The 14,754-nt window shown below is 30.3% G+C and overlaps 2 protein-coding genes across 3 annotated transcripts in view; one reads left to right on the top strand and one right to left on the bottom strand.

The window, feature by feature from the left end:
* Positions 1–511: 511 nt before the first annotated feature.
* LOC129222145 (V-type proton ATPase subunit G-like) lies at positions 512–8,825 on the top strand. The gene is made up of 3 exons (XM_054856600.1): positions 512–664; positions 770–870; positions 7,141–8,825. The coding sequence occupies exons 1-3, from the start codon at positions 583–585 to the stop codon at positions 7,312–7,314; spliced, it is 357 nt and encodes a 118-aa protein (XP_054712575.1). The 5' UTR covers positions 512–582; the 3' UTR covers positions 7,315–8,825.
* Positions 8,826–11,212: 2,387 nt separating this feature from the next.
* LOC129222213 (exonuclease mut-7 homolog) overlaps positions 11,213–14,754 on the bottom strand; it is a 157,618-nt gene continuing 154,076 nt past the window's right edge. Inside the window, exon 19 of one of the 2 annotated variants that reach the window (XM_054856690.1) lies at positions 11,213–11,749. In XM_054856690.1, the coding sequence (XP_054712665.1) occupies positions 11,582–11,749 (168 nt within the window). In that variant the 3' untranslated portion in view covers positions 11,213–11,581. The remainder of the gene's footprint in view (positions 11,750–14,754) is intronic. The other variant, XM_054856691.1, reaches the window with a different exon arrangement.

A 14,754-nucleotide genomic window follows, 5' to 3' on the forward strand; every position in this document is an offset into this window, starting at 1 on the left:
CGCACCTGTGGCTGGTTGATGGAAGGAACCACATGACATTTTTGACCAATTATATGTATTTTTCACCTGCGTGTTATTCGTCTGCGTCATGTCTGCTCAAGTAACCGGTGATCAACCCCACGCGTTCGATGAAGCATTGGTTCGTGAACAACCGGTTAATAACCGCTGACGTCATTGCTGTCACGTGATTAACCAACCTGTTGCTACCGCTCGTGCTCGTCAAACGTAAGCAAGCAAGCATGATTCAGAAATATAACCTGTTTTCCTAGGCGTTCCAAGAATGTTTAAGGCACAGAATTTTTTATTTTGTTTTTCTTCCTCAAACTATTCGAAATTGATTTTCGGGGATTTCAACCGGTTACAGCAAACCGAAGTTTCCGAACGCGAGCTAAACCTGCGAAAGGTAATTTTAAGATAAAATGTAAAAAAAGAATTGGCAACGTTGCTTACATCAGCTGTTGCATCCTTCTTTTCGTTTATCAGCGACAGCAATAAATTGTGATTGTGACGCTTTTACTGATATTGGAACAAGTACTTAAATACATCTCAAGGTGAAGTCCTGTTGTTGTATTTTAAAATAAAATGGCTAGTCAGACTCAGGGGATCCAGCAACTTTTGGCTGCCGAAAAAAGAGCTGATGAGAAAGTTCATCAAGCTAGGAAACGTAAGCGATCCTTTTAAATGTTTTGATATTACTTTTACCCATGTAACATGACATACATATAGGTTTTTCTCACGTAAAATATATAATGAAAAATCCTTGATGCAGGAAAAGCTTTGAAACTCAAGAAAGCTAAAGAAGAAGCGACTGCTGAAGTGCAAAGATTCCGAGCAGAAAGAGAAAATCAATTCAGGGAATATGAAAAACTGGTATTTATATCTTATTGTTTTTCAGAGCGCATGTTGAAAACTTTAGCCTTCAATACAGCTGAAATAAAAACATTTCACAATTTAAAAAAAAGCTTAGTTTTAGCTAATAATTAGATGAATTTTAGATACAAAAATAGAAAGGGAGGAGAGCACATTGCCACAAGGCATGTTATTTCATAGACAAAAATAATGCCATATTGTATACAGCATGTTTAGTTATCAAATTAAATTTTACATCTCTTTGGCTTAGTTTTTAAATGATTTGGAGAGTCAGGTTCTAAATTAATAGGTGTCTTAAGTGAAAATCAGTATTTCAGTATTATAATTTCATTATTCGTTATTTTAAACAATTTGAGCAATGTTTCATATTCTTTTAAATAACCTAGCTTTCAAATTGATAGCTACTATATTGAGTTACGGAGCTACTCTGACCATTTGCGTAGCTAAGAGGGGAGCATTTATAGCCTCCTGCCCTGGTTTTCTACTGTTGGAGGGTGACACCTAGCTACTATGTGCCGGGGCATATAATTCATAAGCACCTTAAAATATAGCAATATCTAAATTTTTTTGCAACTTTTGTCTTCACTACTTTGAAATGAGCAATGTTTTTTCCCTTTTAAAATATATTTCATGTAGAAATAAAGGTATAAGTAAAGACCTTTTGTGACGAAAAATAGAATTGAAAACGCTTTAGTGCACAAAACTTGAAAGCATGTGTTTCAGCTGCTACAAAGAAAAAGGGAACAGAAAAAAACCTTTTTTAGTTCATAAAATGCAAGCTTATATTTTAAAAGGCATCATGTAGGTTTTAGCATGTAAAAACTGTTTAAAAATTGAATTGAAAAATAAAACTATAAAGATATTCTTCTAGGTTTTGCTGTTATGGTACTTTGCACGTTGAGTAGCAAAGTTTGTTAGAAACGGCTGGGAGTATTTAAACCCTACAAGAAAATACTTCTGAGGGTGTTCAATACCCAAAAAGTTTCATGTCTTCTTGAGTCCAGGGTTCCTACGGGTCATGGAAAGAAGATAAGCAAATTTCAGACCTGGAAAAGTCATGGAAAATTTAAATTTTCATTCAAAGTCATGGAAATTTATTTGAAGTAATGGAAAAATGTCCTAGGCAAAGAGAAAGTAACAGTTGCTAAAAGAGCATTGAAAATCTTGAGTGAATTAGCTGTATTGCATATAAAAGCTATTAAAGATGAAAAATTGTGTTATCTCGAAAACAAAACCAAGGTTTGAAATCTCATTGCATCCACTTCTGTAGCAGCTGCTCGTCTTTTTTTGCAATAAGATTTTACTGATTGGACATCACTCATTTTGAATTTATCATTATTTCCAACACTTCTTTTATTTTATATTGTGTAGTAGTGAACTTGTATGTTCTTCATTTTGCCACGCCTACTCAAATAACGCAATTTAATTGCATCCGAGATCTTTTTCAATCACTCTTAAAAACTTTATTATTAAATAAATCAGAGTTTATATTGAAGGTTTTAGAAAACAAAGATCTTTAGTCAGGTAATAGAATGGAGAAATAGGAGAATTCTAATTACTCTAAAACAGTATGTGCCCAACATACAGCCCACTGCTGTGTTCAATGTCATAGATCAAGCACTATGTTCTAGAATTACAGAATCTATTTATATGCATTTGAAAATGCAAATAAGTAAACAAATACATTTGAATCAGAAGATTTATTCACTATTGAATGTTTTTTTTTTTAAATAAATATCTGGTTTAAAAACAGGAATTTAGTGAAGAATGTCGCTTTACTTTAAAGAACCAAAACACTGTCATTTTCAAGTTATGTGGATGATTATATGAACTCTTGACACTAAATGGCATTTTTGAAGCGAAATTATTGAAACTTAGTAATGACTCATTCAACCTTTGTCCCATTCATTATCATTCTGCCTGTTTATAGAAAAATTATTAGACATTTTAGCATCATTATATTCCATTACTGTATTTTCACTTTATTTTAATTTATATGATGAAGACAAGTAAGAATAGTTTAGATTTGTTAGGTGTATACTGATATTTTTTCAACCACAAGTAAGTGCTTCGATGAGGTAAGGGCATTCAAACAGAAGTTTTGCTAATGTTCATTTCCCAAAATTGGCAAGTTTGATATTAAATTGTACTATTCTCTTCATGTAACAAGGTCATGAAAATTTTTATGAAGTCATGAAAAAGTCATGGAATTTTTTCATCCAAATCGAGTATGAACCCTGTGAGTCGCATTTTATTTAAATTTTTACTCAAATCAATATTTTCAAACCAAAATCTGTAAATTCTAAAACATTCAAAAAGACAAAAACATGCATTTAAGCACATATTCACTTTTCCCCATCAATCAACGGTTCTTTACTATCTGTTTATTTAGATAGTTTTCTCTACACATGTTTATGATGCTGGATGAATAAAAATGTAGTTTCATAATACATGCTTTATGTGTTTTAAAAATATTCATTTAAATATGTTAAGGGTTCACACACTTGTGGTGAAAAAAAAATCCCTGACTTTTCCAGGTTTTTTTAAAGAAAATTGCAGGCGACTCGCTTCATTCAAAATTAAGTTTAAATAGCAATTTTTTCAAAATAATTAAAATTGTTGAAAGTAGCAATGTAAAAGAACTGAAACTTGAAATTTAAAAAAAAAAATCATGGATTATTTTTCTTTCTTTTCTCACTCAAAATTTCAAGTTTTTTAAAACATTTTGTTCAAAATTGTTTTAATTCGTTTACTGCTTGTTGAAAATAGAGTGCTTTCAACTTATTTTAGCGTTTCTTTGATGTCACAAGTCATGCAATCTTTTAGCATCCACTGTTGGTTTACAATACTTCTTTTTATTTTCTTATTAGTATATAACACAAAACATATTGAGCAAAATACAAAGCTAAATTTCAGTATAAATATGACTAACTTGTTGCATAGATCGGATCGGCATACCATATAGTGCATAATAACAAAAATTAACATCCGCTGATCATAGGCCAATGCCAATAATCAATTTTGTTTTTTCCTCTTGCATATTTAAGGATACATATACTAAAATTTAAATTTCTTTCCCAGAAAGTAATAGTTAATTTTCAAAACTTCATAACTTTTTGCATATTTTGTTACTTTCAACAGTTTACATTGATATAAACATCCATTTCTGTTTTTGGTAGTTTACGCCTGCTTCCATCGTGCAAACGACCAAATATGGTGATTAAGTGAAAATTTTAATAAGGGGGATAGATTTTTGAATTTGCAGCATAAAAGTAGTTATAAATAATTAATAATCCTTAAAAAACTATAATTAATTCAAAATACAGTGAAGCACTGTTTATACGTTTTTGAAGGGACTGTATGAAAAAGCGTACAAATGAAAAAACGTATAATAGGTATAGGTTAATGTGAATTAGACTCTGCAGGGACCAATTTTTAAAACGTATAATTGATAAAAACGTCTAAAAGAAACGTATAAACGGTGCTTCACTGTAGTCAGTTTTTAGCACATAAGCGTCTAAATCATAGATTAAAAAATGTTCTGAAGATTAAATTTTGTATTTTTGCAGAAAATAATTACGAATTATCTGGGAAAAAAGGCTCATTTTGTGTTGTTTTCAATAGTTTGCATTGCAATTAACATCCAATGCCACTTTCGGGAACTTGGGCATTTAAAAAGTCTTGTGTACTTCAATCTTGGGAATGACCAAATATGGCGGCAATGCCCAAAAATAAGAAATAATTTTTCTGAATTTGTCACATGAAAGCAATTGAAAAATAATAAATCTTCATGAAACTACAATTCAGTTGAAAAGTTTTTATCACATTCGCATCCAAGGCAATGAGGATAAGGTTGAGTTTTATGAACAAAAGTTTTATTTCTCAAAAAAAAAATATTTAAAATAATTTGCAGCCCATTTAGTGTTATTTTTATTAATTTGCAATTAAAAAAAAATCCAATTCTGCTTTGTTTTTGGAAACTTAGGCATTTAAGATCGTATCTACTAACATCCTTGGGAGATCTATGATATTCCTATTAAGTGCCTGCTAATCTTAGCTTCGGCTACTGGTCTTTTTTAGGACTTCTGTTTGGGGTGTAGTACAATAGACCTCTGGTTGCAGTGCTTGGCTCTACTGACCCCCACTCTCCTTCATTTCATTTCATTCAACATCTTGTGAATGACCAAAAATGGCGACTACGTTTCACATGTAGCTGAAAAGCATTTCCGATAAAAAAAATTTTAAATATCAAAAAAAAAAAAAAAAGATTTTTCCCAATTGACCCTTCAATCTTCAGATTGTGCTTCTGAAGCAGTAAATTGTATTTTTCCCTGTTGAGTTTGTGCATATTTCCTGTTCACCCAAGGAATTGGGAACTATTGAGAGTCAAAAATGGTGGCTGCAGAAGTTTTTTTTGTGTTGCCAATTTTTTTTTGCTGTCATTTTGCCTCAAAATTTTTTAAAGTTTTTTTTAAAGAATCATTGATAAAAGTGAAGATAAGATCACATACAACAAAATTCCCTGACATTTTTAACTATGTCATTTTCCCTGACAATTCCAGGTTTTCCCGGAGTGTACAAACCCTGATATTGCATTAAAATTATACTTCTCACTTAATGTTTTTTTGTTTAAATTTAACTATTTATAAGGGTTAACACAGTCAATATGCATTCTGGCGGACATCCATACATCCATAGTACATACTAATGAATTTTTGGTTAAATTAGAGGTTGCAGAGCTCCTTTTTTTCCGTTTTTTGAAAGCGTCTTTTTTTTTAACGTTCCTTTTCCCCTCCTTATTGCAAAATTTTGATTTTCATACTTGAATACGGTCCAGCAACTTCAATGCAGTGTATATATGGGGTTCCTTTTGTGTTAATAATGACAAACAGCTTTTGGTAAACATGTCAGCATCGAACACATATGTTGTGAGAAATTGCCTAGTGTTTAAAATTTCAATCCTTTTGCACCTTGTAAATATTTTTATATTTTGGACAATTAGAATTTTCTTTATATTACCTCAGATTAACTAATATTATAATTATTTTAAAATTTAATGAATTAATAATTAATTTATTTTTTGGAAACATGCCAACATTGAGTACGTACTTTGCTTCTTGTGTTTTTCAGTATTTTTGCATCTTGTTAAGTATTTAATATTTTTGATAGAAAGAAGTTTTTAAATTTTAAATTGGTCCAGTGGTGATAGTGGATTCAAGTAAAATTTTCTAAAGACTGAAATTTTCAGAAACTATGAAGAAACTCGACCCTCTCCCGAGAATTGTGACTTACTTCAAGTACATTTAGTGAAATTTGAACTCTTTCTGAACTTTTTACACAGCAGTGGGGAACAGTGGTTTGAAAGTGGGGCTTTAATTTTTTTTCACCATGCATAAAGAACAACTTGTGCTCTAATGTGAAAATATCTATGGTAGACATGTTGAATCTTGTGTGAAATAAATTTGTCAAAAATGATGACCATTTTGGTACACTTGCTCACTATATATTCAGCAACCAATCAACTTGCAAACTTACTTTCAGCCAAAAAAAAAAAAGAAGTTTTGTGGGTCTAGGGAGCAGAAATGCGAGCTTCTCTGAATTTTAACCCATTTTTCTCCTTTTTGCATGAAAGAATTTTCCTACACACTTACACATTTTAGAAAAACAGGATTGCATAAGTTGAGCAGTTTCAAAAGCCTAGGGCATTTTCATTCGGTCATGACTTAAGTTCATTATGTAGCGCAGAATTTCAAAGTGTGGTACGCGTAACCACTCCCACCTCCAAAATAATGTGTCTACAAAATTCAAAACTGAAAGCTTTTATTCTTGTAAAGAAGATATTTATGGTTTTGCAAGCTGAAAATTTCACTATTGGCTGATTGCAACCGCCTGGCAAAAGTGCTTTTACAGTTATATTAATAATGATGCTAGCTCAGCTATATCACAATAAAACCAAAAGAACAATACGTTAATTGTTAGCTGAGCAGGAGAAACAACTAACAAGTAGAGATGTTCAAAATTGAGAACATTTGAATATAAATTAATGGAATGAATGTCAAATTTTACAAGGTTACCACAGATTAAATACATAAAAATAAAACAAAATTTTAATAGTTTTTATTTATAAATAAATGTAATCATCATTCTAATTTTTAATAAATATTCTGTATATATTTTGACCTCTGTTTAGACACATTAATGATGTTTAAAAATAGGAAACTTTCAATGGTTTTATTTACTAATTTATTGGTTTTTTCATCAATTTAACAGCATATGGGATCCAAAGAAAGCAATGCAGTACTTATAGAAGAAAGTACAAACAAGAAGATTGAAGAGATGAAGCATACAGTTGCACAGAATAAAGGCAAGATTATTCAGTATTTAATTGACCAAGTTTTCAATGTTGAAGCAAGTGTCCATCAAAACTTTCGACTTGAAAAGTAAATAGTGTTCATTGGGTCGTTTGTAAAAATTCACTTGAAATATTTGTTATAAAACGGTTAAATTTTGTTCAATTTAATTATTGTTGTACCATTCCAATAGTTAACTTTAATTTTTGAATTTTTCATGTGAATAGGTCTAAACTTTAGGTAAACTTATGTATGCATTTGAATAGCATTGATGTTTCTGCTAAATAGTATAAATTCTACTAGAAGTTAGGTGATGTATATTCGATAGTTGAAATTGATGGTAAAAAAATGTTTAAAAAAAGCTTTAAGTATTTTTTACTCTTATAGAATTGTTTTGTATTTCTTTGGATGAATAAAAAATGGAAAAGAATTTATTTCAATATTGATCCAGGGCAGCAATATTAGAAATATTATTTAAAAACTTAACCCCCCATATTGTGCCTGAAAACATGAATCAATCATTTAAACTTCACACACACGTTATTTTTTAAAAAAATAAATAAAATAAGAGGATCTAGTTTTTTTTTTTGGTGAAAACAGAATTGGAGCTTGCTTTTGTTTTAGGAAACATTAAAATCTTTAGGGTCTGTGCCTCTTTTAATTCGCATCAGATTATATCATATATATTTTTTTAAAGTAAATAAATGAAAATGAAGTACTTTAAATTTTATATGTGTTCTAGCCTGCATCAGTCATCTTAATAGGAGGTGCGGCCCTTGAATGAAAAACAGTTGGGCCCCACTGAAGTACTTAGCTCAGCTATCATTACCTTCGATGTGGGGGGGGGGGGGGGACTGTAAATCTCTCTAAAGTAACCTTTTCATTAAACATTAAAAAGTTTTCCTTTTTGTGTGTGTGTATGCTTGTCTGATTCCACAAAGAGAAGAGTTTTCTTAGTTTGATCTGTCACTGTCGGTGAACAGCATTCTGAACAACATTTTGTATTTTCAATACTTATTATGTGTTGAGATTATTTTTGGAGTCTATAGTTGTTTATAAGTTTTGTTTATATATATTTACAAGTATACTAATGTTTCATCCTTTTATAGTTCATTATGTGTTTCATGAATGTTTATTTGCTTATGCAAAGAAGAAAAAAAAAAGCAAAATTATGTGAAAGTAATAACGTAGCAAGGTCTCTTTTTAATAACCTCTGCATAAAGTTATATTATAAAACATGAAAGCTTTCTATTAAATTGCATTCATATTTCCAGCATAAGCATCTTAAGTATTTCATTGCCATTTTTTATGCCAAAAATTTAAATTAATATTAATCACAAAAGTTAAGAATTTTTGTGAGGCAGTGAAACTATGATTGTCAACTTAGTTGAGTATTTGAATTTGAGGTTTTGAGTCATGATTTTGTTGTGCCAATATTATAATAAATGATTTTTTATTTTTTAATGTGTCCCACTCAAGGCTATAATTCTGTTAGTTTATTTGTTTAAACTTATTTCAAAATATGATTTTGTTGAGGTTTTTTTTTTCCTTGTAAAAGAAATGTTTAAAAAAAAAAGTTCTGATTCAATAAAGATTTCGTCTCTATTTGTGCTTTAAATTTTTCTATTGCAATTACACACTTTGTATCCATGATAATAAACAAAGGATTTGAGGAGAGGTTAAGATAAGCTATAAACCAAAGTTTTCATTCAAAAAGTTATGTAAAATCTGAAGAAAAATAACTGAATTTATGAAAAAAACAGGATGGCGACAGAACCTGGAAATCAGGGAATTTTGGAAAAATTGGTTAAATGAAATTTTTTGTTGGTTTTGCAAAATTAAGTACCCGAATTGGCTATGCATTATCCACTAATTATCTTTAGAAAATTAATCAGGTGCAGATTATACATAGCTGCATATTTGTGCATCTTTTTTCCTTAACGTCAAAATATTAAACCTTGACTTATAAACCAGAATTCACTTACAAAGACTGCTTCTGTGTCTGTAGAATTTAGGGATGTTTCTTTTATAAAAGAAGGAATCTGTTCTTTACCTTAAAAAATGAACGACCGTTCTTTTGAACGATGAGCAGTTTAGAACATTTTATTGATACACTTGTGATAAAAATTGCATTTTTTTTCTTTTTGTTTAGTTACATTCATCTTAAAATTTTTAACTCTGAATCAATCTCAAATTTTGTTTTTCTCAATGCAGTAATTTATTTCGAACCTTTTTACTTTCTGCTTTTTCATCATTTTTTTAACCCGTTGCAGTTGATTTGCAATTTTCTAATGTATCAATTAGTAATGTTTCGTGTAACTTGTTTGGGCTACTAACAAAATGTTTAGACATACCACTTCCTGTCCCACGCACCAGCTAAAATTCTTCTTATGCTTTCTGTCACCCAAAACTATTTCTAAAAATACCTTTTATCACTTTTGTTTTCTGTAATATCCCTATCAACATACTCGGGGGTCTGTCCAGGATTTTTCACAGGGTCCATTTTTTGTGAAAAATAAAATAATTTTGTAAAAAATGAATTAATTTTGTGAAAAATCAAATAATTTCGCAAAAAAAAAAAAATTGTTAAAACGAAATTTTAGAATTTAGAGATGGCACAAACTGCATCAATTAAATTTAAAGTTGAGTGTTTTACTCTTCTATGTCGAAAAATTATTCTGGAGTGTTTATCTGATATTTGGCGGGGGGGGGGGGGAGGCATCGCTCTCTCAAGTATCAATATTTATCTACCATTCTACATTATGTTAAATTATACTAGAAATATTTCTGTACAGTATTTAAAATAACTGTAACAAAAAAATAAATAAAATAAAATTCAGAATAGGGTTCAGTATTTAACTTTTTGACCCAAGACACTCTTAAAAAGCACAGAATTTCGTTTAAAACTTATAAATTCCGTGATTTTAACAAAAATAAAAAGATATTTTAATTGTTTACTTCTTAACAAAGCGTAATAAACATTAAAAATGCGAAAAATCGGATTTCCATAGCGCATGCAAAGAGATCGCAATTCTCAAAGTGAAGGCATCAAAAGTGTAAAAACGGCTTGTAAAAGAAATATTTTTGATAAAATTATTTTAAAATTGCATTTTAGGGTCCTATGATAAACATTTCATTAATATCTGTGGACACAGTTGACGTAAAAAAAAAAAAAAAAACACCATCTATTCAGCATTTTAATTTTTGACTCATAACAGAAAATGGAATTTTGCTTTAAAAACTTGAAATGAGAGTTCCAACAAAAATAAAGAGACTTTTCATTTATTTGCATCCTAATAAAGCGAAGTTAGCTTGAAAAAAGAACAAAATATGATTCTCATATCGGATGTTAAAAGATTGCATTTTTCAAAATGCAGACATCTAAAGAAAAAAAAAAAAACAGTAATTAAAAGAGTTAATCATCCTTGTTAACATCGAAAAATCAAAACCCATATAATTTTCTTCCAAAATAACAATTAAACATCGCACCCGCACCCGCAAAAACGCAAATATTGACAAGCTGGTAAAATGATAAGAATATTTTCTAATCAAGTCATTATTAAAGGTTTAACGCCAGACGCTGCTAAGTGGTGATAATTTTGAAGTTGGTAACCCTATCTGAAGAGATCATATTTTTTCTCCAACCCTTACTATCTATCCCTTTGCAGTTCTAAGTTCATTTCGCAGATATATATTATTATTGTTTATTAAATCATGAGCGGGGAGAAAAGTGCTTACCAATGCCTTTTCGGAAAAGTTTACAACAACACAGCTGCTAATTAGCTGTGATAAAACAAACAACCATTATATTTTTTTGGCAGTAGCAATTACTTATCACTTGCAGGAACATCGCAAGAGTGCCGATTTTTTTTCTCTCAAAATTAGCCGATTTAGTATAAGCTGATCCCTCAAATTTGACTTCAAAAAAGGCTCCAAAAATTATCGGTTTATACACAGAAATATGCATTATTTTGTTTTTGCTCTTTCGATAAACAATTTGTGAAAGATCCGATCTTGTTTATCGGGATTTTGTGAAAGGTCCGTTTTGGTTGATCGGATTTTTGTGAAGGGTCCGTTAACGGACCCAAATATCCTCTGGCCAGACCCCTGATACTATCTATATTGATTTGGCTTTATTTTTTAATGTTTAGCAACTTCCAATTTGCTTATTTTGCATTCAATATCCAGAAATTTTCACAGGGTTCATACACGTGTGGTTTAAAAAAATTTCCCTGAATTTTCCAGGTCTTTCAGTCACATTGTTAGAATGTGAAGCTTTCTATGTATGTGAAGACAACTAATATAGAATATATACATCATTTTATTATAAATTAAGAACAATTTTTAAAATATAGTAATTTTTAACAAAATACTATATCGTCAATGTCATCCTCCGATGAATATTCTTCAAAATGCATTATAGTCCTTGCTGAAGAACTATGTGTTGCTTCAATTTCATCCTTTGTTATTATTTCTTCAGATGAGCTGCAAACAGGAGTACCCTTATCAGACTTCGATTCTTCTAAGATCTATATAAACAATATATTGTTACAAAAGAACTAAGAGTCTATAAAGAAAAGAACACTGCTAAAAAAGCTTATATTAAATTAATGTGCATGTTTATGTATGTTGCTGCAACAGTTCACTGATTACAACATATTTTCAAAATAATGTATCAGTACTAAGTCTGGAATTCAGAATCATCAGGATTTCTGTGTAACTGAGTGTTGGATTATTATTATTATTTTATATTACATTATGTTCCCTTTGCGTTTTGTACAAGGTAAAAGAAAACAATTTTGACACATGGTGTGTAGACCTCAAGATTCAGAAAATTTTCAAGTGGCCAATGGCCACTAGACTCAAAAAACTTGGTGGCCACCAGTTTTACCGTGTTTTGAAAACAGCACTCTAGTACAAGAATGGGGGGGGGGGGGGATTTCAATTTGTATTTTTTGAAACAAATATTATGAAAGTGATGCTAAATGAATGCTAACAAGAAATATAAATTATATTAATCATGGAAATATAAGAGGCATCGGGTGAAGGATGGGAGATCCTGATTCATTCCACCCATTTTAAAGTTTCATAAGAAAAAAAAGTCATTAAACCAAAAATAAAGTAGTGTACACAGTACCATAGTCCCACAGGGGAAAAAAAGTATTTCCCATAAAAACAACAAATTCCTTTAAAATCTTTTTGTAAATCATTGCAAACGCCATGGTAGTAAAAATCAACATGCACTTTTCAGGTAACTAGTTTAATGAAAAGAATTAATTGTAAGAAATTTAGCACGAAGGGAATAGAAAAAATATTAGATAAGCATATGATTTGAATGTTTTCAATAATTAAGATTGTTTTTCTTTTTGGGCATAAAAATAATTAACTACAAACCTCCTCCAATAATATGCAATTTAGCATTTACCAAGAATATATTTCCAAAAAAAAAAAAAAACTTTTTTTTGCATTATTTGAACTAATGGTATGACCAAACAAGGCGACTACGTTCCATACGCAGCATCTCCACATTAGGATGACTATGAAGGGAAAACGATCAAAGGACTGACTATTTGGCTTATATTTTAATCTGATGCGAATGAAGATTAAAAAATTAGTTATTCGAATAAGTAGAAACTAGCCTCCGTTGTATAAACGATTTTCAATGGAACGTATTCCTAATCGATTGCGAGTATTACCGTCCACATCACAGCAGAAATATAAGATATAGTTTATAGTAATATAGTTTTTTTTTTCTTTCCATTTTTAATGATGTATAGGATTTTTAATGAAATACAGGATTTATGGGACAACATGGAATATTGTTTATGGCAAAGGAATGATAAAATGGGGCACACGGGGGGAGGGGGGCGGCTTTCTGCGGTCAAAAAACAAGTTACCTTTTCAAGTTTAAAATTAAATAATTTGTCTTCCTATTTTGACGATTTTTTCAGAATAAAGACTGTGTGAGTTAATTGGGAATCAAATAGGATCGGAACGACCTTCGAGGGTTTATGTAAAAAAACATACAATATGATGTTTTTTTTTTCATATTTAAAGAGCCAAAATTTGCAACATATTTTTATACTTTCAGAACAAGATTTAAAGCAAAACATAAAACTGTGTTTTAGAAAAAGATCATTAATTAATCCTTAAAAAACTACAATTAAGACAAATAGTCAGTTTTTAGCACATAAGTGTCTAAATCAATTAGAATAAAAAAAAATGCTCTGAGGATAAAATTTCGCATTTTTCCAGAAAATAATTACGAATTACCCCGGAAAAAAGGGCACATTTTGCCTTGTTATCAATAGTTTGCACTGCAATAAACATCCAATGCTATTTTCGGAAACTAATACTCTTAAAAAGTCTTGTGTACTGCCATCTTGGGAATGACCCAAATATGGCGGCTACGACAAAAATTAAGAAATAATTTTTTGAATTTGTAGCAGGAAAACAATTTAAAAATAATAAATCTTCGTGAAACTACAATTCAGTTGAAAAGTTTTTAGCACATTTGCGTCCAAGGCAATGAGGATAAGATTAAGTTTTAAGAACAAAATTTTTCATTTCTCAAGAAAATTACATATTTAAAATAAATTAAAAATAAAAAGTTGCAGCACATTTTGCGTTGTTTTCATTAGTTTGCAGTGAAAGAAAACATCCAATTCTGCTTTGTTTTTGGAAACTTAGGCATTTAAGCATCGTGTCTACTTCCATCTTATAAATGACCAAAACTGGCGACTACGTTTCATTTGTAGCTGAAAAGACTTTTCGATTAAAAAACGATTTTCCTAATTGACCCTACCATTCGCAGGTTTGTACTTTTAAATTAATGTGCATGTTTATGTATGTTGCTGCAACAGTTCACTGATTACAACATATTTTCAAAATAATGTATCAGTACTAAGTCTGGAATTCAGAATCATCAGGACTTCTGTGTAACTGAGTGTTGGATTATTATTATTATTTTATATTACATTATGTTCCCTTTGCGTTTTGTACAAGGTAAAAGAAAACAATTTTGACACATGGTGTGACAAGAAAAGAAAAATAATAAAAATTCAGACTATCGACTATTCAAACTACAATGCTTGGAGTCCAAAGTGTTTATTATACTGCCACACTATTGCTAAGCGCAAAATTGGCATCTACACTTTTCATTAAAATGGAGTTATTGTCACGAACTGGTTCTTGCTCTTCAAATTTCACTCCATTTAAGGCAAAGTACAAAAAGTAACTCCACACTAAGTGAAAGGCCAACAAATGGTAGTCAGTTTCAGTGAGTGAACTGAAAGCAGAGATTTCTCAAACAAGCAGACTAGAAGTAATTTGGCAAACAAGGTTTTGAAAGCTCATATAAAGAAAATGACTAGTTTTGCTCCAGTTATTTTCCAGGATGTATTTATATCTCGTCATTCTTCTGCAAATGTTTATCATGTTCTATGGTCATATAACATGTGTGATACTATTTGAAATTTATTAACTCCACAATACTGAATACTAATCAAATATATTAGAAAATAATAAGTTAAAT

This window comes from Uloborus diversus, chromosome 5 (assembly GCF_026930045.1).
Source record: "Uloborus diversus isolate 005 chromosome 5, Udiv.v.3.1, whole genome shotgun sequence".
Lineage (NCBI taxonomy): Eukaryota > Metazoa > Arthropoda > Arachnida > Araneae > Uloboridae > Uloborus > Uloborus diversus.

Excerpts from the sequence above, each read along its gene's own strand:
- LOC129222145 (XM_054856600.1), top strand. The coding sequence starts at position 583 with ATGGCTAGTCAGACTCAGGGGATCCAGCAACTTTTGGCTGCCGAAAAA. Across the intron at positions 665-769 it reads AGTTCATCAAGCTAGGAAAC|GAAAAGCTTTGAAACTCAAG; the intron begins GTAAGCGATCCT and ends TCCTTGATGCAG. Across the intron at positions 871-7,140 it reads TCAGGGAATATGAAAAACTG|CATATGGGATCCAAAGAAAG; the intron begins GTATTTATATCT and ends TCAATTTAACAG.